The sequence below is a fragment of the Corythoichthys intestinalis genome, chromosome 12 (genome assembly GCF_030265065.1).
Source record: "Corythoichthys intestinalis isolate RoL2023-P3 chromosome 12, ASM3026506v1, whole genome shotgun sequence".
NCBI lineage: Eukaryota > Metazoa > Chordata > Actinopteri > Syngnathiformes > Syngnathidae > Corythoichthys > Corythoichthys intestinalis.
The window spans coordinates 47,077,039-47,104,395 of NC_080406.1; the positions used below are offsets into that span (position 1 = coordinate 47,077,039).

The 27,357-nt window shown below is 39.6% G+C and overlaps 2 protein-coding genes across 2 annotated transcripts in view; both read right to left on the reverse strand.

Annotated features, from left to right (window-relative positions):
- The window catches only part of LOC130927212 (protein HEG-like), a 51,358-nt gene extending 48,113 nt beyond the window's left edge, over window positions 1-3,245 (reverse strand). The window contains exon 1 of the mRNA XM_057852868.1: window positions 2,833-3,245. Within this exon, the coding sequence (XP_057708851.1) occupies window positions 2,833-3,076 (244 nt within the window). The 5' untranslated portion in view covers window positions 3,077-3,245. The remainder of the gene's footprint in view (window positions 1-2,832) is intronic.
- Window positions 3,246-7,949: 4,704 nt separating this feature from the next.
- The window catches only part of LOC130927231 (solute carrier family 12 member 8-like), a 42,217-nt gene continuing 22,809 nt past the window's right edge, over window positions 7,950-27,357 (reverse strand). The window contains exons 8-14 of the mRNA XM_057852912.1: window positions 22,925-23,012; window positions 22,350-22,496; window positions 15,171-15,720; window positions 14,997-15,094; window positions 14,805-14,922; window positions 8,245-8,305; window positions 7,950-8,127 (exon numbers count right to left, since the gene is read on the reverse strand). Coding sequence (XP_057708895.1) covers window positions 7,962-8,127; window positions 8,245-8,305; window positions 14,805-14,922; window positions 14,997-15,094; window positions 15,171-15,720; window positions 22,350-22,496; window positions 22,925-23,012 — 1,228 coding nt within the window. The 3' untranslated portion in view covers window positions 7,950-7,961. The remainder of the gene's footprint in view (window positions 8,128-8,244; window positions 8,306-14,804; window positions 14,923-14,996; window positions 15,095-15,170; window positions 15,721-22,349; window positions 22,497-22,924; window positions 23,013-27,357) is intronic.

Consider the following 27,357-nt stretch of genomic DNA (forward strand, 5'->3'; position numbering starts at 1 on the left):
TTGAGCTAATATGTTTATTTATGCATTTGTAATTTAGTTTATAGGTATATTTAGCAGTTTTTTGTGGGAATATGTGTTTGAACGATTTGTTGAGAGCATTGTAATTTAAAAAAACAGCTTTTTGTCTTTTTCTATGCAAGTTAGCCATTTGCTCTCTTGTTGTATTTAGATCCTCATTTATTTATTTATTTATTTTTTATACCGTTTGAGGCTTAGCTCAGGTATTTTAATTTATTTTTAAATGAAAGTGCAATTCTGAATAGTTTAAAGAAACACTCGGGAATTTTATTTTGTATACGCATTTAATGCTCCTTTGAAAGTGCGGTCTTAACAAGCTCCTTTTTTGCATCTCCTAAAATTTATTCTGCAACACATTAAATGTTCCTAATCCAATGACTCGCTTTTTCGAACCAACTCGTTGATAAATTAATTGACTACTAAAATAATGGACAGCTTCAGCCTTAATTTATTTTTAAAAAATAATAAATAAATAAAGGAATCGGCACACTATCGGTATCGGCCAATACCACACAAAACTAGTTTTAATATTCAAACAGTTACTATTCTATTTTTTTAAGTGGACTTAAAATGACTCAAAACATAACCACTTTTTTAGTCAGCACTTAGGCCGGCGGTCAGCAGCCCGCGGCTCTAGAGCCACATGCGGCTCTTTAACGCAGCTGTAGTGGCTCCCTGGAGCTTTTTCAAAAATGTTTGAAAATGGAAAAAGATGGGGGAGGGAAATATATTTTTAGTTTTAATATGATTTGTGTAGTAGGAAAAACATGACACAAAAATAAACATTTACCGTATTTTCCACGCTATAAAGCAGACATGTCCAAAGTCCGGCCCGGGGGCCAAATGCGGCCCCTGGTCAAATTTCATCCGGCCCCCAGCCTCTGTCATAAAATCAATAACGTCTGGCCCGCACAGACTTTAATAAATTGGTCAGCAGTACTACTACTAGCATATGAAGTAGCTTACACACAAATGCTGCTCCTCATTTATCCACTAGAAGGCAGGAGCACTCTAAGCAACATTACCCCGTGTGACCCTTTACTCCCAATTTTCTAAAATGGCGACAATCAACACAAAAAAGAAAGTTAACTGTGACAGCCGACGCTTCAAGGATAGGTGGAAATTGGACTATTTCTTCACTAGAATACACAACAACTGTGTCTGCCTCATTTGCAAAAAGACAGTAGCTGTTTTTAAAGAATGTGAGGCAATATTACCAAACAAGACAGGCTGACATGTACGACAAGATTACAGGGAAGACACGCAGCGAGAAAGCAACTTGAAGCTAGTTTAATTTCAGAGCAGCAGTATTTCGCAAGAGCCCGAGAATCGAGAGAGAACACCACAAATGCTAGTTGCGAGTTTGTTGAAATGTAATAATTAAAAAAAAAGAAACACAGAATGGCTTGCTAAAATTTGCTTAAATATATTGTTCTAAGTAAAGGACGTCAGCCAAGGTTGGCCCCCCACATTTTAACCACACCAAATCTGGCCCCCATTGCAAAAAGTTTGGACACCCCTGCTATAAAGCATCGGAGTATAAGGTGCACCTTCAATGAGTGGCCAATTGTAAAACTATTTTCATGTATAGGGCACACTGCATTATAAGGTGCAGCAGTAGCAGTAGTACTGGTTGGCGTTGCATTATTCAAACACAAGATGGAGCTGAGCTAAACAGAATGTTATGCCAAGATTAACTAATATTGATCCATTTATAAGGCACCCTGTCGGCTTTTAAGAAAATTAAGGCTGTCAAAATTATCGCGTTAACGGGCGGTAATTAAATTTTTAAATTAATCACTTTAAAATATTTGATGCAATTAACGCACATGCCCCGCTCAGATTAAAATGACAGAAGTGTAATGTCCGCTTGTTACTTGTTACTTGTTTTTTGTTATTTGGCGCCCTCTGCTGGCGCTTGGGTCCAAATGATTTTATGGGTTTGGGGAGTGAGCATGGTAATGACATCAACAATTGCGAGCAACTTTTGATTGAAAATTTTACAAATTTTAATAAAACGAAAACATTAAGAGGGGTTTTAATATAAAATTTCTATAACTTGTACTAACATTTATCTCTTAAGAACTACAAGTTTTTCTATCCATGGATCGCTTTAAGAGAATGTCAAATAATGTTAATGCCATCTTGATTAATTGTTATAATGAACAAATACAGTACTTATGTACTGTATGTTGAATGTATATATCCGTCTTGTGTCTTATCTTTTCATTCCAACAATAATTTACAGAAAAATATGGCAAATTTTATGGATGGTTTGAATTGCGATTAATTACGATTATTTAATTTTTAAGCTGTAATTAACTCGATTAAAAATTTTAATCGTTTGACAGCCCTAAAGAAAATTGAAGGCTTTCAGCTGCGCCTTATTGCTCAGAAAATACGGTAATCATGAAGGCTGTATTTGTAGCCAATTTAGTCATTTTGATAGTATGCTAATACAGCTAATGTAGATACATAAAGCATGTGTTGCCTTCATTTTAAGGCTTATGTACGGCTTTCATTTTTGGGGGGGGGGGGGGGGGGGGGGTCTCCAAATTGGCTCTTTCAACATTTTGGGTTGCCGACCCCTGGCCTAGGTTCTAGGCCAATTATGGTACCGTTGCCAAAATAGTTGCTCATTATGGCTGAACTTGGAATAAAAACTGAGAATCAATCACTCATATACCAAGCAATGAAAACATAAAAAGACAAGTTTCATTCATACAGGCCTATAGTATATGTACTCTGAACAGTCTGAGGCTTTTATTACTCATAGAGCACTTGTCACGTAGGCCGCAGAAACGCGCATCTTACCCGCAAAGTGCGCGAGCAGCAGGGATGGGGGTGAACTCTCACTTGGGGGAGATGAAGTGGAAGTCGACTCGTACTCCGTGTTGTTCACTTCACCGGTACTTCTCAAAGAAAAGTAAATGGCGGTCGTCCCTGCATCCGTGTTGCTGTTTATAGGAGTCCCAGCCCCGAGGGGCCACCACGATGGAGTAAGCGTGAAAACTAACAGGAACACGCCGAGGACGGGCTCCCGCGACCACGTTTTCATGGTTTCCAAGAATCCAGCGCGGTGGTCGGGGAAAGTCGAGTTAACACCGGCGGGTCTCCCGGGGACAGCATGGAGGGGGGCTTCTTAGGAACTCCCGTAGCTCGTTGAAGAGATCCGCGTTACGTCCGGTCGTTATCGGGGGTGAAAGGAAGATGACCGAGGCGAGGCGGCAAACAACAGCCTGTTATCAGTGTGCTGGAGCGGGGCTCCTCCTCCTTTGCCCACGCGCGCACGCACGCACTAAAACTGTAGACAGCACCATTAACACATTCAATTTAAAATTAACTTCGTTTTAACATAACTAATACTGTATTTTTTCCAGAGTTGCACTATCATTTCTTGGAGGCTCCCAATACCTGGCAGTTTGGTATCGACCGATGCTGATTCCACGTTTTTGGAGAGAATAAACATTTTTTTCCCTTTTTATATTAAATTACTGCATCTCACTTTAATAAAAAGTAATTGTCAGCAACTCAGCATGGCTTGGTCAGACACTACTTAACTCATTGTCTGCCATTGACGGCGCTAGACGTTAAATCCATTTGAAGTGGGGGGGGTTTGCAGTCACCCTCCCACAACAAATGGATAGACCATAGGCGGAGTTTGACTTTTGTGGCGGGGGGGGGGGGTGTCAAAACATGTTGATGACCCCGAAACGCAGTGACAGCAATAAAATTAATTTATAAGATATATGCTCGGTTAGTAGCTTAGCCCATGCTCGTAAATACAGGCATACCAGCTGTGTGTGTGTGGGGGGGGGGGGGGGGGGGGGGTGCGTGCATTCATGTGTGAGTGCACACGTTTTTTTGTCTTACCTAGTGGAGAAGTAGACACCGACTTTTCTTTCCACGCAGAAATCCAATTTACTGCCAATTTTTTTTCCAGTCATTCACACCCTTGAGAAATAAATCCTCACCATGGTCAGTTTGAAAATCGCAGCAAGCAAAACAGGAGATGGCATCCTTTTTCACTGAATATTTCAGGCAGAATTTTTTTTAATAATATGTTGAAAATAAACATTTTTTGTTTCCTATCATTTTTTAGGGCAATTCTTAGGTTGCTTAGGACAGCTATGCTTTTGGCCAACATCGGGGTCTATTGAATAGGGTACGCTCATTGATGGTTCTGTTGTACAATTAGCATCTTTAATGGGGGAAACTGAAACTCTGCTCACCATTTTGGCGGTGCTCTCCAACGTTTCATGGTCCATATCTTCAATCCTTGGTTCTCACTCAGTAGTTGTTGTCACTTTTTAAAGCTTAGGTTAGAAAAAATTACGTCATTATCGATTTTGCCTCTTCTGTGCTCAGGTAGGTTTGGCTAGGTAAAGCAAATGACAGTCTCTAAGGTGCTAGTCACATGATCAGTTCGAAAAATTATTTTGACAATTATAAAAATATTATGTTTGTTCATTTCATTCATTGTTTTTGTTTGTTTTATTGGTTTACAACTTTCATAGACAAAATTTTACCGACAAAGTCTTAATTTTAAATTCATATACACTGTATCGGAAAGTCAATGACATGAAATGACATATTTCGGCCACCTTCGCTTACCTCCCGGCCCCTCTTAATCTCCGCGTATGGTCTAGACTTTAGAGAGTGATAAACTAATTGAAATTCACAGCAGAAATATGATTGGATGCCACACGGTTTGATGACTAACATCATCTTGGAAAGAGCGATAATTGCTGCCTTTTTCTTTCCTTGGGTAGGGCAACCAGAAGTTGGAAACTGCATCTCGATAAGTCAAAATTGCTAAGGCACGTTATTTCTTAATACTCTTAGTACCAATACCGATGTCATCTTTGTGTCTTATCCATACCGATACAAGTATTTTTTTCAGTCAAAATTAATTGGACATGTAATGCCATCAATGGCAACCAAATTAGTTAAATGTTAATATGGGTTGGCTCCAAGAACGTATGTTTGCATAGGGACGGACGGTAGGGACATAACACGACCAACTTTTCAGGATGCTCAAATTGTCCCCACCAACTTTTAAGCAACCATATTCGCATGATATGAGTTCAGTTAAATAGGTAAGTTAGAATGTCTTGCCATATGTTGCAAGGATAGAATTTACCCTACCATTATTAGGTGAATTATTTTCATTATGTTCAGACTTACAATTAACCCTTTTCACTTGCTTAATGTGCCAGTCCATTTTTTTCCTCAAATGCATGTTTTGATTGGCTGAGGACTGCCCCCCCCCCCACACACACACACACCCACACTAACAAAGCCCCAACAGAATTAAATTTGGAGACATGTCGCCTCCTCCCCCCTCTTTGAATTGGAGGGATATTACTGAAAGTCTATCCTGCATCGGAGTTAGCATAACATTAAACTCTGTGAACTTGCTAACCTGCAAAACTCAAGTAGGAAGCTGCTTAGAAGTGTCGTCCTGAATGCAAAACTCGAGTAGGAAGCTGCTTAGAGCAGGGGTCCCCAACCTTTTTTGCACCACGGACCGGTGTGATTTAGGTCTTTTTTTTTCACGGACCGGCAATGTGCGGCAGAAAAATACAGCAAATATTAAATAACACGACGGGGCTACAAACAAATGTTAAGTGCAGGGGAAATATAACTCACCCGCCGAATCAGTGGGAGGCCTGAGCTTGTTTCGTTGAGACGAGATGGTCTAGGTGTGATGAGAGACAGTGAGACACGTACTGTGTTCCTTTTGTCCAGCCTGTTCCGTAACTTTGTCTTGGTTGCCGTCATTGCATCGAAGCCCGCTTCACAAAGATACGATGTTGGAAACTGTAGCACGGTTTTCAATGCTCTTGTAGTGATGTCAGGATATTCCGGAATGACTTTAATCCAGAACCTCGGTAGAGTTGTTGTCTCAAATGTATGTATAAGGTCGCCGTCATTTGCGATCTCTACAAGCTGATCCTCCTGTTGCACAGACATGCTCGAATCACTCGGTTTATTCACAAACGGGTCACGAATCTACTCCGCAGTTTGTGGGCCGCATATTATGCAGAGCGGACTTGGCGCCTGACAGTCAACTGTTGCGGCAAACCCATATTTTAGGTAGGATTCTTGGTACTGTCTGCTAAAAGAAAATTTTGTTTTGAGGTTGTAGGCTCATCTTCTGGCTCATCAGGTGCCCTTTTACCCGTAAAAAATCTGTCCAAAGACGTCTGTTTTTCAGTCATCTTCGCTAGTGTGGGGGCTAATTATTTCCGGGATCAAATGTGATGCGCCCGCCCTACAGCCTATGTCATACGTTACTATTGAGGACAAGCGCACATAGATATAAAAAACAAGATGTACTGCTAGCAGTCCAATGGATTTCTATGTAGACATTCTATCTAGTTGTAGTAGACCGCCGCGGCCCAGCGGTTGGAGACCACTGGCTTAGAGAGAAGAGTCCTCCTGTATGTGTTTTCTACTGTTAACGTTAATGAAACTGTGAGAAATTTAGTGAACTGTGCTGGAAAGTGTAAAACCGAAAAAACGAGAGCAAGAGGCTGCTTTGAGAGAGAGCGGTCCCAGTCTGCGTTTTGCAGGAAAGTGTTGACAGTCAAAATGGTGTTGCTTTTCTTCTTGTAAACAGCCTAGTTTAGAAGGAAAGAAGTTTACACTTAGTTTACACTTTTGAAACCAAATACCTATTAGTGCATGTATTTATTAATTAAAATGTATTTTCTACATTACTTATTTAAAAATATTTTCATTTGCAGCTTATGCAGACATTTTTTGAGATAATCAAACATTAATCATAATCGAGGTAAAAAGTTAAATTAATTCCCACTTAGATTTTTTTCCATAATTGCTCAAACCACTGATGCATTTAGAGATAAAAATAAGACAACTGTTTGTGTTTTTTAGTATTCCTGGATAGATTACTGACAAGTTTGTATTTTTTGTGTATGTCAATATAATTTATGTTCAAATATTGCAATTTGAATTTCCTAATAAAATCCCAAAATTTGTTCTGCAAGTTTTCAAAATGTTTCATTAGTAGTTTTTGAAAACAAAGGTTTGAATCGAACGGTGTATCACCTGAACTTATACACATTAAAGTTAGAATAAGTGAATAGATTTGCTTTGCATTGATCATTTAGCAGCCTATCAACAGATTAGGTTCATATCTGTGAAAAATGTAGCCCAGACACCCGTTCACGCAAACTGTTTGGTACTATTAATGTCCCGTCCCCAGCAAAAAGTGTACATGCAGGTTATGCTGTTATATCGTCCCTACCATTGTTGCGACCAAACCTACGCCCTTGCAATTGATTGACACAATGGCCCTCCAAAGGACAATAACTACAACATAACTAACATAACATAACTACAACATGTCCGACAACACAGATGAGTTGTGCATCTTTGCTCTAGATCAAAAGACTTTTCTCCTGACAAATTCGTTTGCGTATGACATCCCAACACTGTGCTATGCTCAGCAACTAGTTGTAACATAAAGTATTTATTCATTTAAATTCACATTTCTCAGTGGTCCTCTTTGCTGAATTCATTACATTTCTGGACCTATTTATATGCAAAATTCATAATATACTGTATAGTTTTATCAATATTAGAGTAGCTGAAGCACTCAAAACAGTGAGTGATAGCATTAAAACAGTCTCAGAGCAGAGGGGACATATTTTATGGTATCTGGGAATTGCTGTAATATGTTGCAGTTTCTTTGTTTCTTTTCTAAACTGTGTTGAAAGGTGAAAACTAGTTATGAATTGTCAACATATGCAGTCAAATATTCCAAGATTCACATTAATCACGAGGTAGTCTGAATCAACTTTTAATATAATCATTCACTCTCTCATATACTGATACAAAGAACATACACACAGATTTTGTACAATACAAAATAGCAGGCAATAATGTACATTGATAGAGATGGTGTTTAGCTTAAGTTACTCATGTGACTGTCGTACCACCTCATCCCTCTTGATGAACGAGGACTGATGGTAGCGGTTGCGAGATGCAAAGTCGGCATTTTCCTCCGTCAGCTGCTTAGTTTTAAGACCAACCACCGACAGAGGCAGTGTCACTACGATTTCATCTCTTGGAGCGCTCCTCCTGGCACCAAGGCAAGAATGTGTCATCCATGTTCAAATTTAAATTTCGGTATGCTATTAAAGCATTACTGAAGCAATATCTGAAGTCACATTCAGTGTAAATACATTCAAGCGGTACCTGCAAACGCTGTTTGACGTTGATTTGAGCCATGCGATAAAACTGAATCGAGCCGCAACACCTGAAAATATTAGTTACAAGAATATCTTGTGTCAGATAAAATACAAATACAGTGTATCACAAAAGTGAATGGACCCCTCGCATTTCTGCAAATATTTAAGTATATCTTTTCATGGGACAACACGGAAATAATGACAATTTGACACAATGAAAAGTAGTCTGTGTGCAGTTTATATAATAGGGTTAACTTATTTTCCTTTCAAAATCACTCAAAATATAGACATTAATATCTAAACCCCTGGCAACAAAAGTGAGTGTTATCAGCATTGCTGCAGAGATTGAAGAGGTGGAACGCCCAACTCATCAGACCATAGGACATGGTTCCAGTAATCCATGTGCTTTGTTGACATGTCTTCAGCAAACTGTTTGTGGGCTTTCTTGTGTACCGTCTTCAGAAGAGGCTTCCTCCTGGGGTGACAGCCAGGCAGACCAATTTGATGTAGAGTGCGGCGTATGGTCTGAGCACTAACAGGCTGACCCCCCACCTCTTCAATCTCTGCAGCAATGCTGAAAGCACTCCTGTAACGAGTCACATGACATCTTGGAGGGAAAATGACAAGCAGTACTCAATTTGGACATTTAGGGATGTACGTAGTTTCTAAGGGGTGTACTCACTTTTGTTGCCAGGGGTTTAGATATTAATGGCTATTTTTTAGTTATTTTGAGGGGAAAATAAATTAACCCTATACCCTATATAAGCTGCACACAAACTACTTTTCATTGTGTCAAAGTGTCATTTTGTCAGTGTTGTCCCATGAAAAGATATGCTTAAATATCTGCAGAAATGCGAGGGGTGTACTCACTTTTTGTGATACACTGTATTCTGGAAACATTCCTGATAACTTAATGGCACAGCAGCATTTGCTCAACCACGAAACACTTGGAATAGCTGATATATGTGCATCTGATGCACGATCAGATGTGATGTGAGACTCAAAGGACCCTACAGCCGCCGTTCATGGAAAATTGAGCCTTGACAGCTGCCAGACTGAGAAAAACTACAAGCACCGTGCCTGATTATAATATCAGTTCATATTACAGTACGGAATACGGTCACCAAACTGGAATGTGTCCGATCGTTAGAGGCCTTTCTTTTGTTAGCCTGAGATCGGATGATGTGTGGTTCATGAAATCTGTTAAATGGCTTGATCCTTATTTAATATTGCTTCACGGCATATCACATTTTACAATATATTTGCTTTTTAAAACTTGCAACTGCAAAAAAACTTTTGAGCAATGTAAGAGAGAACCATGTTTAATTTCTTCACGAATAATAAATGCCTCATGACACATGTAAGTTGTTAGCCCTTGGAGGAATATAAAAGAAGTAGTACTAATTTGAACATTAAAAAAAATTGTACTGTTTTTGGTCATTTAAAAAAAAAAACAGACAAACTCATCAAGACCTGGTGGCCATACACAGTATGTGGATATAACATTTCTGGTCATGTAGGCTACATAATATCTCGTATAAAATTATGACCTCTTTTTTTGCCTTACCTGTCATCACTCTTTCGCTTCTCATCATATCAACTAGCCGCAAATTTGAGTCAAATAGCTAATCTGTTGTTAGGTTATGGCAAAATTCATTTTCTAAACTCTGTGACTTTTGACCTCATTACCCCCCCAAATTTAATCACCCCTTCCATTTAACATTACAAACATATCCTGCAAGTTTGATAACAATCCCTTTATAAGTTATTGAGGTATCTTGAAGACAAACATACAGACATACGCAACCAAATACTTAACCTCAACTTTCCGTAGGTGTCATTGACTGGCGGAGGTAAATACTGGACTGTCTCAGAAAATTAGAATACACAATATTCTAATTTTCTGAGACAGTCCTGTACATTAATCCACCATTTAAAGCAGGGGTGTCCAAACTTTTTGCAAAGGGGACCAGATTTGGCGTGGTAAAAATGTGGGGGGCCGACCTTGGCTGACGTCCTTTACATAGAACAATATACAGGACTGTCTCAGAAAATTAGAATATTGTGTATTCTAATTTTCTGAGACAGTCCAGTATACAGTGCCTTGCAAAAGTATTCGGCCCCCTTGAACCTTGCAACCTTTTGCCACATTTCAGGCTTCAAACATAAAGATATAAAATTTCAATTTTTTTGTCAAGAATCAACAACAAGTGGGACACAATCGTGAAGTGGAACAAAATTTATTGGATAATTTAAACTTTTTTAACAAATAAAAAACTGAAAAGTGGGGCGTGCAATATTATTCGGCCCCCTTGCGTTAATACTTTGTAGCGCCACCTTTTGCTCCAATTACAGCTGCAAGTCGCTTGGGGTATGTTTCTATCAGTTTTGCAGATTGAGAGACTGACATTCTTGCCCATTCTTCCTTGCAAAACAGCTCGAGCTCAGTGAGGTTGGATGGAGAGTGTTTGTGAACAGCAGTCTTCAGCTCGTTCCACAGATTCTCGATTGGATTCAGGTCTGGACTTTGACTTGGCCATTCTAACACCTGGATACGTTTATTTTTGAACCATTCCATTGTAGATTTGGCTTTATGTTTTGGATCAATGTCCTGTTGGAAGATAAATCTCCGTCCCAGTCTCAGGTCTTGTGCAGATACCAACAGGTTTTCTTCCAGAATGTTCCTGTATTTGGCTGCATCCATCTTCCCGTCAATTTTAACCATCTTCCTTGTCCCTGCTGAAGAAAAGCAGGCCCAAACCATGATGCTGCCACCACCACGTTTGACAGTGGGGATGGTGTGTTCAGGGTGATGAGCTGTGTTGCTTTTACGCCAAACATATCGTTTTGCATTGTGGCCAAAAAGTTCAATTTTGGTTTCATCTGACCAGAGCACCTTCTTCCACATGTTTGGTGTGTCTCCCAGGTGGCTTGTGGCAAACTTTAAACGAGACTTTTTATGGATATCTTTGAGAAATGGCTTTCTTCTTGCCACTCTTCCATAAAGGCCAGATTTGTGCAGTGTACAACTGATTGTTGTCCTATGGACAGACTCTCCCACCTCAGCTGTAGATCTCTGCAGTTTATCCAGAGTGATCATGGGCCTCTTGGCTGCATCTCTGATCAGTTTTCTCTTTGTTTGAGAAGAAATTTTGGAAGGACGGCCGGGTCTTGGTAGATTTGCAGTGGTCTGATGCTCCTTCCATTTCAATATGATGGCTTGCACAGTGCTCCTTGAGAGTTTTAAAGCTTGGGAAATCTTTTTGTATCCAAATCCGGCTTTAAACTTCTCCACAACAGTATCTTGGACCTGCCTGGTGTGTTCCTTGGTTTTCATAATGCTCTCTGCACTCTAAACAGAACCATGAGACTATCACAGAGCAGGTGCATTTATACGGAGACTTGATTACACATAGGTGGATTCTATTTATCATCATCGGTCATTTAGGACAACATTGGATCATTCAGAGATCCTCACTGAACTTCTGGAGTGAGTTTGTTGCACTGAAAGTAAAAGGGCCGAATAATATTGCACGCCCCACTTTTCAGTTTTTTATTTGTTAAAAAAGTTTAAATTATCCAATAAATGTTGTTCCACTTCACGATTGTGTCCCACTTGTTGTTGATTCTTGACAAAAAAATTAAATTTCATATCTTTATGTTTGAAGCCTGAAATGTGGCGTAAGGTTGCAAGATTCAAGGGGGCCGAATATTTTTGCAAGGCACTGTATATTAATCCCTGTTGTCGTACTTTAGCCACATCCCAGATCAAAGCAACCTCAATGTTTTATATTTTTATTTTACCATGGATGCCCATAGTCGCTAATTTCAATCATACATAAAATCGTATGTATTTTATTATTTTTATTTTGGTTTTTAAAATTATTACAAGCATTTACTATTTTATTATATTATTTTAATGTATTCTCTGTACTTGAAATACATTCTGGTTATGGCCCCCCAAAACACTTAAAAAAACAAAAAATGTCAGTAATGAACTCATTTAACCATCAACAGGGCAAGTGACTACCATAATTTTTGCACTATAAGGCGCACCTGACTATAAGCCGCCACCCACCAAATTTGACACGAAAACGCCATTTTGTTTATAGATAAGCCACATTGGACTATAAGCCGCAGCTTTCCTCACTGTATTATGGGATATTTACACCAAAAGATATTAACCAGAACACTTTATTTGACAACGGCATCATAAGACTGTCATACTATCAAATGAACCACCCTGAAGCTTTGAACCAATTGGCTACAAAGCTTCAATGTTTCAAGAAGCTTCATTTGGGCGTCACTGCTCCCTTGGGGGAGACAGTCAACCTATGCTGCCACCTGGTGTCAACACTGTTGTCATTTAACATACCACCTAGCATGCATTGCAGCGCTACAGATGTAAATCACCATGTTCTGTGCTAATTTCTTTAGTCACTGTTCCAGTTGTTTCATTAATTGCTAGTTATGGTATTTGGTAACAATTTGACAGTGGCGCCATTAGACTGTCATAAGAGCATCATAATTATGGCATGACACTGCTATGAGCATTAATGAATGCTTATGACAGATGTCATTTTGTGTCATCCGGCAAATAGTCTCACTTTTGAATGGACGTAAAAGACCAAGCTGGACATAAATGGAGGTAGTGACATAATTTTCCGGATGACCTTAAATGACATCTGTCATAAGCATTCACTAATGCCCATAATAGTGTCATGTCATAATTATGACGGTCTTATGAAATTGTTAGATGCCGCTGTCAAATAAAGTGTTGCCTATTAACCCAAAGAAATCGACAAATAAGTTGCACTGTACTATAAGCCCCAGGAGTCAATATGAGGGAAAAAAGTAGCGGCTTATAGTCCGAAAATTACGGTGCTTTTGATAATTAAAAAATTTAGTCTCATAAAGACCTGCTGTTTCAATGCCATTGACAGCCAATCTATTTTGACTGGGAGGGGTGAATGAACAAATGTTCATTTAGCCGATGTGTTTATTGAGTGCCCTATACAGAGAAAACCCCACATGACACTTAGGGACCGTTTACATAGTGGCACTCCGGGAATACGACACATTTCATGTTTGCATTTACATGGTTCCGTCTCCATTCGAACGATGCCGCAGTTCTGCATGAATATGATGTAGTTTTCATGCCAGGCCCTAGCGGGCAGTGACGTTTTACAAGGTGATAGACAATGATGCACTTCCTTGACAACAACCTCCTCAGCAATGGCGTCCAGGCGTTTCTTTGTTTTTGTTTTTTTTTTTGCTTCAAACGGCAGAAAACCAAAAACATAAAGTATATTTAAATTAAAAATATTATAAAAACTGTCAATTAAAGCAGACGTTTCGCCATGTTTGCTGTATTGAATGTTTAGTAGCAGGGACTGCGCATGCTCAAAGTCAACGTGTGTGAGTGCTGATGTCACCGGAGCGAGAGCGTTCCATTCATACGGTTGCGGAGCAATCCCAGCAATCGAATCGTTCCACAGGAATCAAATGTGTGAATCATCGCCTTCCGTTTTTGCTGTCACCGGATAAAGGTGAGGCCATTCCGCAACACAATCATTGCATCTTGGTATCCAGTGTTGTTTTCATCGACGATGACAATCACGAAAATATTTCGTCAACGAAATCTTTTTTTTTTTTTAAGAAAATGATGAGACGATAACGGGCTAGAAACGTGTTTTGAGTGACTGAAACATAAAGAGATGAATGCCAGTTTTCGTCTGATGAGACGAGAACATGACGAAAATGCGCAATAGTTTCCGTCATATGTTCACAGTGTCTGACATTTTCATGAGTAGTTACCCTGCATCGTAGCAGTGTCTGGTTGTGTCACTCATGTGACGTGTTACACTCCCGCCCCTCCCTGACTCACCAGTGTCTCTTCTCCAGTCTCCATGCATGCTTGCAAAAAGGTAGAATTTGTTTTATCTTGGCTGGAGAGAATATACCATGTTGCTTTAGCCTTTAAGGTATGCGCTGAGTGATCATCACACAATAAATGTAACTTGCAGCATTTGCACAACTTTTGTTTTTTAACTTTTTTTTTTATATATATATGGTGAGCATCCTTTTAAACTCCCGGACAACTTTTTTTTTTACATACAGTTTGTTGTGTTCAGTTGGGTATAATTAATTAAAAATAATGGACTCTGTTTTCCTGCTGAGTGTGTATTATCACCAAGTTGGTGTTGTCCTTGTAGACGCTACAATATGTGTTCATCTGTCAATGTTCATTCAAAATAGTTGGAGACCTTTATTAATTTATTTATTTTTGGTGTAAATTTTAGAAATTTTACAGACGAAAATATTTCGACTGAATATGTTGACTAAAACTAGACGAAATTAGGCTTGGGTTTTCATTAACAAAAACTAGATGAAGACAAACACATTTTGAGATGACTATTATATCTAACACTAATACGTATTATCGTCCAAAAGACTAAGACAAAAATTAAAAGGGCTGCCAAAAACAACACTGTTGATGTCGCAGTGTCACCATCTAAACGGCCCGTAAAATTGTAAGTTATTTCAATGGTGTAGTGTGGAAGTCACCTTTGTGTAGTCCAGGGCTGGATTTACCAATGTAGAAGAAGAGCAGCAGGGCAACAACTATATTTGCTAGTGCGTAAACCCACTGAATAACAAACATAATCAACAGGGAGCTCAAAGCCTGAAAGATAAAAATAGACACAAACTGTACTCATTCAAATCAGATAGGAACAACAAAACCTGCGAAGAACTTACACCGATAAGAGCCATCCAATGGTTCCTAAACTTAGCATAGATTGAGTCAGGATGGGTTTTGATTTCTAAGTTCTGCTGTTGTGCTTTACTTCCAATGGCTGAAAGTTAAAGAGAATGAAAACAATGTATTAATAAAAGAGTTTTAAATTGTATTATCTGTTCAGCGTGGAGCACCTGAGCTACAAGGCCTAGAAGATGAATCTTGTTCAACACGACAAGTTTCCGTTTGCCCCACCTTTGGCAATTCTTGAGGCAGATCTTGCTCATCTTCAAACGCATTCTTGTTCAAGTCCAAGCCAAAACTGTCCATCAGCTTTTGTTTGGCCTCTTTGCCCCTGCTCCTTCCTTGTAAGGCCATTTCAGGTCCAGCAACTCCATTGGAGGAAGAGGGAAAGATCCGATCCATGTCCTTGGTGAACTCGATCAAAGTACCTTTCCCCTGTGGACTCTCTCCTCCGCTTCCATAATCGGGAGCAGCGGTCTCAATTAAAAGCTGTCTGGTGGATCTTTGCTGACTTCCTACAGCTAGGTTGGTTTTTTCCTTTTCCTTCAACTGGAATGTCATGAACACGCAGAAGTAGGAGTAGTCAATAAAGCTATAGGTGAGCATGAAGTTGATGGTCACGATGGGTGCCAGTACATTGACCTGGCCGATGAAAACAAAGGCCATGCATAGCAGGCAGGTCAGACAGATGGCAGCAACAGGAGTCTTGTTTGGGCCTTTCTGCTGGACAGTTTTATATGGTTAGTCACAACATACCAGGATATAGCACCAGTGATGTTTTTTCACAGGTGTCAAAATCAGATCCAGGCCGCCATGTCATTTTGTGTGGCTTATAAAAGTATACCCTGTGCCTTGAATTTATGTTTATTTTTTGCTAAAATGCGATCTAAATACGATTTACGTAGTACTCAATAAAAGTCGAAGTACTACAGAAATACGAGAATATTTCATGTTCAATTTGTAAACAAACATTAATTCAATATCCGCACTGCTAATCCTCACAAGGGTCGCTGAAGCCAATCCCAACTAACTACGAGCATGAGGTGGGTACACCCAGGGGTTAATTTGTGCCGGATCCTGCCAGAAAAAGATCCGGCACCTCTTGATTTTGGCCTACCTGTGTCACTTATTTGGGCAGATCCAGCACCACTTGTGTATAAAAGAAAATAATAATATAAAAACTTTTTTTTTTTTTTAAATGTATAAAATAAAATAAAAATATGCAAATATTCATTTACAGAACAAATCCCAAGAATTGCATGTTGTTTATAAAAATTCAACGCCATTTGAAAGAGTCGGAGATTTGTTGATGCACTGAAAAGCCGGACCAATATATCCTGCACCTGATTCAAAAAAAAAAAAAAAAAAAAAAACACCTTGGAGCAACCAGCCAGGTCCAATGGTATTTCAACATGCCAAAAAGACAGTTGCATTTACTGTCTTTTTTTCAAAAAGAAGGAAGATGGTTCAAAACGAGTCAGAAAAGCAACAACCGGCGATGAAGGCAGCTGCAGCGATCATGCTAACGGGTGGGACCTGGTGCAGCAGGAGGCTAGCGCTGCAGCATCTAGCCAGGTTCACGGACAGCCAGCCATGCTGGGGCTGGAGGCTGCTACCGTGGCAGAAGCTGGTCAGGTTCAGCGCCACCTGGAGTGGCAGCCAGCTACAGCGCCAGCAGTCAGCAAGGTGGACCACCAACAGCCGGAGTAACAGGCCAGTACCCTTTTGGGAAATTCGGGTTTGGGCTGCATAATTTGTAAGGCGGTGGGAACTTTGGGGCCAGAGAAGACGGGGGGTAAAACTCGCAAAAGAATAGGTTTTTGTTATTTATTTTAATCCCAGATTTGTATTTATTTATTTATTTTCAAGTTAGATCTGTTGAGAAACTAATTGCTGACTGTGTACTGTAAGTCCCACCTGTGGTAATGTGGGCAATTGCCCGTGCTGTGCAGAGTATAGCCTAAATAATTGTAAATTGCTGTCATAACATTTATACCTTGAATGTTATCTGAAATTGAGGCTTGTAAGTCCCACAGCATGGCAAGTGGGCATTTGCGTGTTGTTTTCAGAACCATTTTCTGCGTATGTTCCGACGTATGTTCCGGGACCTGTGCCCGTCTCATCATACCTGCACTGTCATTTGTACTTTGCGTTCCAGCACCTTATGATTTACAAATTAAGCACTGGGTACACCCTTAACTGGTTGCCAGCCAATCACAGGGTACATATAGGCAAACAACATTTTACACTCACAATCACACCTACGGAGAATTTGGACTGTCCAATCACCCTACCATGCATGTTTTAGGGATGTGGAAAGCAGAAGGAGACCCCAGTGAAAACTCACGGAAGCACGGGAAGAACATCTAAATTCCACACAGGAAGGCCTTAGCATAGGATTCAACCCTTGATTCAAGAACTGTGAGCCAGACGTACTAACCATCGCACCGCCGTAAATAAACATTTGTTAATACTGTGTTAAAAAACAAAACAAAAGTTAGACTTTCAAGTTTTTCGTTTTGTTCATAAAAAAACACAGGGAAAAGAATAAAATAATGTTTATTACTTATTTTAATTCAAAATCTATTTTAAAAAAGTAATGAAAAGAGAAAACTTACTGTCCTTTACCTTTTGTGACAAAAAAAAAGAAATAAAAAGACAATTTTAACCGTTTTCTTCCTGTTTAAAAATTTAAATAAGTCAAAATGAAAAATAAATGGAGATTATTGGCAATTAAGAAGCTCAAAAAAAGTTCTGACAATAATTAGGTTAACATGTGTTAACGTGTCTCTAAACAATTAATCCACTATCAAAATTGTTGATTCTCTTGATATTCAGTTAGCTGTCAATTCATCGTGGCAGCCTTAGTCGGCCAAAATATAATGCCTCCAGAGTGAGCCATTACTATGATGTGGCAAGAGACAAAGATGAGTTTGACACCCCTGCTCTAGTCTATTTCAAAATGGTTAAAAGCTTGGAAGTTAGGAAGGCTCTGAGGACTGTGGGTCTTTCTGTGTTCTGCTGGACACTCTTCCTCCCACATAACAAAAAGATGTTAATTTGTTAGACTCCAAATTTTCCATAGACCTAACTGGCTCTGTAATTGACCGGTAACCAAGCAGCTAAACATTCTTTTCTCCTCTATCTGATCCATCAACAATATTAATCTCTTCGCCAAATGCAGCCTAACGTTTTGAACCGTTTGAAGCCATGGCTTGTTAACTTTCCCTTCCTTGGTCCTATCGGCCAGCTACATGAGCGCCGCTGTGCACCTGGCAGAGATCCAGAGCACACAGCGGAGCAGAGTCCAGCCTGTCGCCCTTCCTGCGTTTGTTCTGTACCTTTGATTTGGGCCAAGATGTCTCGGGCCTCATTCCAGCCCACTGAGAGAGGTCAGACACTGCTGCCAGTCTGAGGAAAAGTGGGGGTGGATGGGGTCAGGATGTCAGCAGGACTCTCTGTGTTTATGTGTGCACAGTGAACGAGTCTTTGCTGTAACGCAGTCAATCCACTCACTTTTTTAGTGGAGTTCACTTGCTATAATTAGTGCCTTTTTCCTTCACTCCTCCCATACATTCAGGCTTGAAACACTTGTGTCAGTCTAAGGTGGGGGATTTCACGGACGTGTACCATGACTGTACACATAGTAGATAAGTATAGATTTTATTTGAAGCCTTTATAGGGCAATTGATTGCAAATTGATATTTTATGTTTTTTTTTTTTTTTAATACCTCATAAAGACCTGGCATTTTGGGTCACGTAGCCTACAATTTTGGCCTACATGACCCAAAATGTAATGCCCACTTATGTGGACTTCAGGTCACAATTATGATTATATTACTATTAGTTACACCGGCAAACAAATTCCTTGTTCATTTTCTGTTACATGAGGATTTTTTTTGTTGTTGTTGATCTTATTGCATACAATTTGTGGTCAAAATTTCAAATCTGCCATCAGCTTTTTTCCGTCTGTGTTAGTTTTCATGCAATTGACATTTTTTATATTCTTAAATTAATGGTAATTCATACAGATTCTTCATACACTTTCACCCAATACCAGGTTATCTTTTCAGTCCTTTGCATAGTAACCGGCTTATACTTATATTTTTCTGAATTGTTGTCAACATTAGCTTGTCATAATTGACTGATTTTCACACATTGGAGCACTCAGGCAGCAGTGCAATTCAGCGCAGACACAGTTTGACTTTTGGGGGAGGAGGGGCAAAACATATATATACATATATACAGTGCCTTGCAAAAGCATTCGGCCCCCTTGAACCTTGCAACCTTTCACCACATTTCAGGCTTCAAACATAAAGATATAAAATTTTAATTTTTTGTCATGAAATCAACAACAAGTGGGACACAATCGTGAAGTGGAACAAAATTTATTGGATAATTTAAACTTTTTTAACAAATAAAAAACTGAAAAGTGGGGCGTGCAATATTATTCGGCCCCCTTGCCTTAGTAGTTTGTAGCGCCACCTTTTGCTCCAATTACAGCTGCAAGTCGCTTGGGATATGTTTCTATCAGTTTTGCACATTGAGAGACTGACATTCGTGCCCATTCTTCCTTGCAAAACAGCTCGAGCTCAGTGAGGTTGGATGGAGAGGTTTTGTGAACAGCAGTCTTCAGCTCTTTCCACAGATTCTCGATTGGATTCAGGTCTGGACTTTGACTTGGCCATTCTAACACCTGGATACGTTTATTTTTGAACCATTCCATTGTAGATTTGGCTTTATGTTTTGGATCATTGTCCTGTTGGAAGATAAATCTCCGTCCCAGTCTCAGGTCTTGTGCAGATACCAACAGGTTTTCTTCCAGAATGTTCCTGTATTTGGCTACATCCATCTTCCCGTCAATTTTAACCATCTTCCCTGTCCCTGCTGAAGAAAAGCAGGCCCAAACCATGATGCTGCCACCACCATGTTTGACAGTGGGGATGGTGTGTTCAGGGTGATGAGCTGTGTTGCTTTTACGCCAAACATATCGTTTTGCATTGTGGCCAAAAAGTTCAATTTTGGTTTCATCTGACCAGAGCACCTTCTTCCACATGTTTGGTGTGTCTCCCAGGTGGCTTGTGGCAAACTTTAAACGAGACTTTTTATGGATATCTTTGAGAAATGGCTTCTTGCCACTCTTCCATAAAGGCCAGATTTGTGCAGTGTACGACTGATTGTTGTCCTATGGACAGACTCTCCCACCTCAGCTGTAGATCTCTGCAGTTCATCCAGAGTGATCATGGGCCTCTTGGCTGCATCTCTGATCAGTTTTCTCCTTGTTTGAGAAGAAAGTTTGGAAGGACGGCCGGGTCTTGGTAGATTTGCAGTGATCTGATGCTCCTTCCATTTCAATATGATGGCTTGCACAGTGCTCCTTGAGATGTTTAAAGCTTGGGAAATCTTTTTGTATCCAAATCCGGCTTTAAACTTCTCCACAACAGTATCTCGGACCTGCCTGGTGTGTTCCTTGGTTTTCATAATGCTCTCTGCACTTTAAACAGAACCCTGAGACTATCACCGAGCAGGTGCATTTATACGGAGACTTGATTACACACAGGTGGATTCTATTTATCATCATCGGTCATTTAGGACAACATTGGATCATTCAGAGATCCTCACTGAACTTCTGGAGTGAGTTTGCTGCACTGAAAGTAAAGGGGCCGAATAATATTGCACGCCCCACTTTTCAGTTTTTTATTTGTTAAAAAAGTTTAAATTATCCAATAAATGTTGTTCCACTTCACGATTGTGTCCCACTTGTTGTTGATTCTTGACAAAAAAATTAAATTTCATATCTTTATGTTTGAAGCCTGAAATGTGGCGAAAGGTTGCAAGATTCAAGGGGGCCGAATACTTTTGCAAGGCACTGTATATATACATCTTGACACTGTTAGTGTTCAACCCTCCGTTCAAGCTCAGTTGTTGTTGAAGCTTTTGAAAGCTTAGGTTTAAAGGAGTTTAAAATCTCCATCTTGCCTCCTCAGGTGTAGTTTTGGCTAAGCAAAGCAAAGAACCGTCTCTGAGGCACTAGTCACATGATTTGTTTGAAAAATAATTTTGCCCCATTATGAATACTTTGTAGAATTCTTGCTCATTTCATTCATTTTTGTTGTTTGTTTTATTGCTTTACAACTTTTATAGACAACATTTTAACAGCTAGGTCTTTATGTTAAAGAGCATGAGGAAGAATTTTTTTTTTCTCAGAGTAATCGTGGGTTTAATTAGTCGGTGGCATTGAGTTCAACAAATTACATGTAGTTTGTCAGTTATTAGTTAGTTTCAGGGCTCTTGAGTGGCTAAGCTACCGCGAATCAATGGTGCCTGCTTAGCATGCCAATAAAATTGATATTAAGAGATCTAACATATAGTCAAATGAATTAAAAATGCATTGTTCGAAATACCCATGCAGCCAAAATAATGTCACACCAAATTGCTGTAATGCATTTCATTCTGGAGGACAATTTTTTTTTTTATAGATGTTTAGTGCTTTGCCGGGGAGTCCCTTTTGTTCCTAACTTCCTACACAAAAAAATCTGCAGTGAAAAAAACGATGTGATATCACTCTGCCATGTTTGCCTAGACAGCCTGTCCCCTGCAGATCTGCTGGATTACAAATGTCGCTGTTTATACTACAATTATTGACATGTAATGGTAAGTTTTAAAACACAGCCAACACTATTGATTCCATGGGTCATCGGTGATTCTCGTGTGCGCATATGATTTTTTTTTTTTATTGGTATACTAAGCAGGCACCATTGACTCGTGCTAGCTTAGCCACTCCAGAGCCCTGAAACTAAGAAATAACTGACAAACTGCACGGAATTTGTTGAAATCCACTCCACCGACTAATTAAACCCCCACTAACTCGAAGATTAAGCCATATTTTAAAAATTCTGACCGACCATCCCCCCCCCCCATCTCAGCCTATGCAGTACATCACGTGTCCCTATTGTTGGTCTCCTGTATCTACAGTTGTTGGAAACATGGCATAATAGCTATTATTTTGCTATTTTGGGATCCCCCCCCCCCAAAATGCCAGCTTAAAAAAAAAATAGTATTTAACTCATATTCTGCCTTTGACAACAATAGATGTTAAATTCATTCAAACTATGACAATTGGCTGTGCATGCTCATGTTTCAGTGCCAATCTTTTTTGACTGGGAGGTGCGCATCTTTCCCGGTCCAAATGGATTGGACGTATAACGCTGTCAGTGTCAGCCAATGAGATAAATGAGTGCCCTATAAAGTGTTAAATGCGGTCTTAAAATCATTAATTCAAGTATATAGGCGGCCTATCAATTTCCAGGTAATGTTTTATCATTTATAACTCTTTTTATCCAACCCACCCCTCTTCCAAGAAAGGCCAGTGCAGGAATGACCTTCTCTTGGGCGATGCACTGTAGGATCCTGGGTGCTCCGTATAGGCCGCCCATGCAGGAAGCCAGGGAGGAGACATAAAGGCCGAGCAGAAACAGGAAACCCACCAAGGAGACCTGAAGGAAGGGAGAAAACAAACAGAGGCTGGAAGAGGATAGGGTGGGGTGCGAGCTACACCCTGTTCAGTTCCGCTCTAGTCAGACCTTAAAAAAAAAAAACAGGCGCTAACCCGGATGAACAGGTCAAGGTTAATCAGTCCATTTGTGATGTATTTAACTTTAGTCATTACCGAAGCTTGCATTATGTCACTGCATTTTACTATAAATACATCGATTGCATGCTTTGGGAACAAAAAGAGGTCAAAAAGAGGCTTCCGGGGAAAGTTGATTACTTGTTTGAGAACAGGTTTTAATGTTACTTATGCCAATTTTGTATTTTTTTGACATTAGTCATGTTTGAAATACTGGTTAAGTTCATGATAGCAAAAAGGTTTTTGGTTAAATGAAACCTTTAACATCTCGGCGGTGTAGGGTTGGATTGTCACCTTTTCTGCTATCAAGAAGTCATAGCGTAGAGCTTCTCTGCTGCATATGGCCCCGAGGAGGAAGACAAAGACCAGATACAGGAACCACCTGTGGGTCACCAGCAGTGCACCACACTTATTCAACAAGTTTTCCATTCATGTTACTGTATGAAACAGAGGTTTGGGGTTTGTTTTCTTCAGTGACTTTAGCCTTATAAATAAGAGTTGAGTTAGCTTGTTGTTTTTAAAATGTCACCACTCTTACAATGCCACGTGACAGCTTGTTTTCTTGTCAATGGAGCATTTTAAAATAGATACGTTTTTTTATTCAACCATATTCCTTTCAACATTATGAAATACTCACACCAGAGCTGGACCAGCCTAAAACTTTCGTTCAAAATTTGATTTACGCCCCGCCCACCACCACAACCACACACATACACACACGTTATAAAGAAGACGATAAGAACAAAGGACAGAGAAAACTGAAAACAAGTTTAACCCTCCATGAGGCAGTCATTGAACTCATTGGCTGCCATTGACAGAGCTAGACATCTACAATAATCCATTTTGATTGGGAAAGGTGAATAAACACTTGTTCATCCCATGATTATTTCAGTGAAATTAATCCAAGTGACTATTTTTGGTCATTGATTAAAAAAAAAAAAAAAAACATATATATATATATATATATATATATATATATATATATATATATATATATATATATATATATATATATACATACATACACATAAAGCTCCGGCGTCAATGTACAGCGGGGCACATAAGTATTTAGTCAACTACCAATTGTGCTCCTACTTGAAATGATTAGAGAGGCCTGTAATTGTCAACATGGGTAAACCTCAACCATGAGAGACAGAATGTGGGGAAAAAAATAGAAAATGACATTGTTTGATTTTTAAAGAATTTATTTCCAAATTAGAGTGCAGAATAAGTATTTGGTCACCTCCAAACAAGCAAGATTTCTGGCTATCAAAGAGGTCTAACTTCTTCTAACGAGGTCTAACGAGGCTCCACTCGTTACCTGTATTAATGGCACCTGTTTTAACTCATTATCGGTATAAAAGACACCTGTCCACAAGCTCAGTCAGTCACACTCCAAACGCCACTATGGCCAAGACCAAAGAGTGGTCGAAGAACACCAGAGACAAAATTGCAGACCTGCACCAGGCTGGGAAAACTGAATCTGCAATAGATAAAACGCTTGGTGTAAAGAAATCAACTGTGGGAGCAATTATTACAAAAGGAAAGACATGCAAGACCACTGATAATCTCCCTCAATCTGGAGCTCCATGCAAGATCTCAACCCGTGGCGTCAAAATGACAACAAGAACGGTGAGCAAAAATCCCGGAACCACACGGGGGGACCTAGTGAATGACCCACAGAGTGCTGGCACCACAGTAACAAAGGCTACTATCAGTAACACAATGCGCCGCCAGGGACTCAAATCCTGCACTGCCTGACGTGTCCCCCTGCTGAAGAAAGTACACGTCCAGGCCCGTCTGCGGTTCGTTAGAGAGCATTTGGATGATCCAGAAGAGGACTGGGAGAATGTGTTATGGTCAGATGAAACCAAAATAGAACTTTTTGGTAGAAACACAGGTTCTCGTGTTTGGAGGAGAAAGAATACTGAATTGCATCCGAAGAACACCATACCCACTGTGAAGCATGGGGGTGGAAACATCATGCTTTGGGGCTGTTTTTCTGCAAAGGGACCAGGACGACTGATCTGTGTAAAGGAAAGAATGAATGGGGCCATGTATCGAGAGATTCTGAGTGAAAATCTCCTTCCATCAGCAAGGGCATTGAAGATGAGACGTGGCTGGGTCTTTCAGCATGACAACGATCCCAAACACACAGCCAAGGCAACAAAGGAGTGGCTTCGTAAGAAGCATATCAAGGTCCTGGAGTGGCCTAGCCAGTCTCCAGATCTCAACCCCAAAGAAAATCTGTAGAGGGAGTTAAAAATCTGTGTTGCCCAACGAGAGCCCAAAACATGGGCCAAAATACCAGCAACAGTGTGTGAAAAGCTTGTGAAGAGTTACAGAAAACGTTTGGCCTCTGTTATTGCCAAGAAAGGGTACATAACAAAGTATTGAGATTAACTTTTGGTATTGTCCAAATATTTATTTTCCACCATGATTTGCAAATAAATTATTTAAAAATCAAACAATGTGATTTTCTGTTTTTTTCCCCACATTCTGTCTCTCATGGTTGAGATTTACCAATGTTGACAATTACAGGCCTCTCTAATATTTTCAAGTGGGAGAACTTGCACAATTAGTAGTTGACTAAATACTTATTTGCCCCACTGTATGTCAAAAACACATTTTGGGTTATATAGGCCACAAGATTAACATTTGTCCAACAAGTGTGGCAAAAATGACCCAAAATGTGATGTCCACATATACAGACGTCGGTATTGTTAATAATGGCGTTGGAATATAACGGCATTTCTAACGGTGTAATTTCAGTAGTGTATAATCTGATTACTTTTCCCATCCTTGCAACGCCATTACTGAGGATTTGAAGGGGCACGTGACTACAGTTTGGTTGAATTAAACACGAGTTGTCTAATTTTGTCACAGTTTTTTGGGAGGGAGCAGAGTTGGAGGGGAGTGGTGACGCTGTTTCATGATGTTGAAAGGCTAGGTGGCCCGGAGCATTAGCATAGTTTTCGCGTTCTCGTTAGCATTAGCTTTTAGCATGGCGAGCTTCATCTTTTTAAGTTTTTTAATTTTTAAAAATTTATTTATATATTTTTTTTACATACAGTTTATGCCGTCCCGGTGGGTACATTTAATTGAAAATAATGTTCCATTTTCCTGCTGAGTGTGCATTATCATCACCAAGTTGGTGTTGTCCTTGTAGAAGCTACAGGGTGAGGCAGAGCAACTTGCTAATTTATGTTTGGCGCCCTGAAGTGATGGTTGCTCTGAGGAAGGTAATGATGGACTTATTTGAGAGGGTGGGGCTTAAAGTTTGGTTCTTAACGTGTGTTATTTTTTTTGTGTGTTTATTTTTCAGGAACCCCAGTGAGCATCATGGAATGAACGAAGTTAGAATGTTGAGGCATTTTTTTCAAGCGAGCAATAAAATCGCGTGGATTAAGTTCCTGCACCATAGCTAATTTGTAGGGATGAAATTTCAATTTTTCATGGAGGATTCGTCTCACAGAATGAGCAGACAACCCAAGAGCAGATGCATGTTCGCGGGCAGACCGTCAGGGAGATCACAAAACAGATTGGTTCACCACGTCAATGTTTTGGGGTGACCTTACTATTCGTAGGAGGCCAGGCTTCTTTTTCTTTGCATCACCATTTCCATGAAGTTGTTTACCCATGAAACAATCGATTGCCAGCCAGGAACACGACCACGGAGGTCAATATTGAAATGTCTACGGAATGCACGTTGCGTTGCGAAAATTAAGCGACCAATTGAAAAAAAAAGTCCTCAACAGTGAAAGTGCGTTCCAACTTCGTCCACTCCATGATGCTCACTGGGGTTCCTGAGAAATAAACACAAAATAAATAACGCACGTTACGAACCAAACTTTAAGTCCCACCCTCTCAAATAAGTCTATCCACACCATCCTCAGAGAAATTATCGCTTCAGGGCGCCAAACCTAAATAAGCTGGTTGCTCTGCCCCACCCTGTACAATATCATATATGTTTTCTTTATTACCAAATATAGTCACTTGCCCTTAACCTTTTGTTGTTTGATGTTTTGATGTTTTTTAGAGCAAAAATAGACATATTTTTCAATATGCAGGTGAGGCTCTGAATCTATCTATATATATTTGAGGTGTGACGATACACACAAGTCACAGTTCAGTATGTACCTCGGTTTGGTCCGGGTTAAGTACAACAGGAAAACAAAAAGGCTTTTTTCCCTCACAGAATTTGAGTTTTTATACCGTTACACTCTTATATACCGTTGGTGAATTTTTGTTTTTAAATTTAAATTTTTTTTTTTTTTTTAAATGAAGAAATCAGTTCAATTCAATCCGTTAATACAAACATCTTTGATGTGAACAATGTTATATAATGTATAATGTAATAATGTGCAGAACATGAAAAGTAACGTCAGTTACTTTGCTGATTAACGGCTCTTTCAATGATGTAAATGAGTTACTAACGGAATTATTTTTTGGAAGAAGTCATTTGTTAACTGTAGTTTTTTTAAAGTAAGATTAATAACACTGACGGACGCTAGGTGTAAATTACAATGTTAATAGATAAATAAGATTAAGATACATACTGTAGATTAAAGTTTTTCCATTGTAATTAACACATTGCCTGCTATTGCCAAGGATAGACATCCAATTAATTTAAACTGGGAGGACTTGCTGTGAATTGCTCATCTTGAAGTGCCATTGACAGAGCCAGATTTCATCGTTCATCCGCCCCTGCCAGTCAAAATGGAATG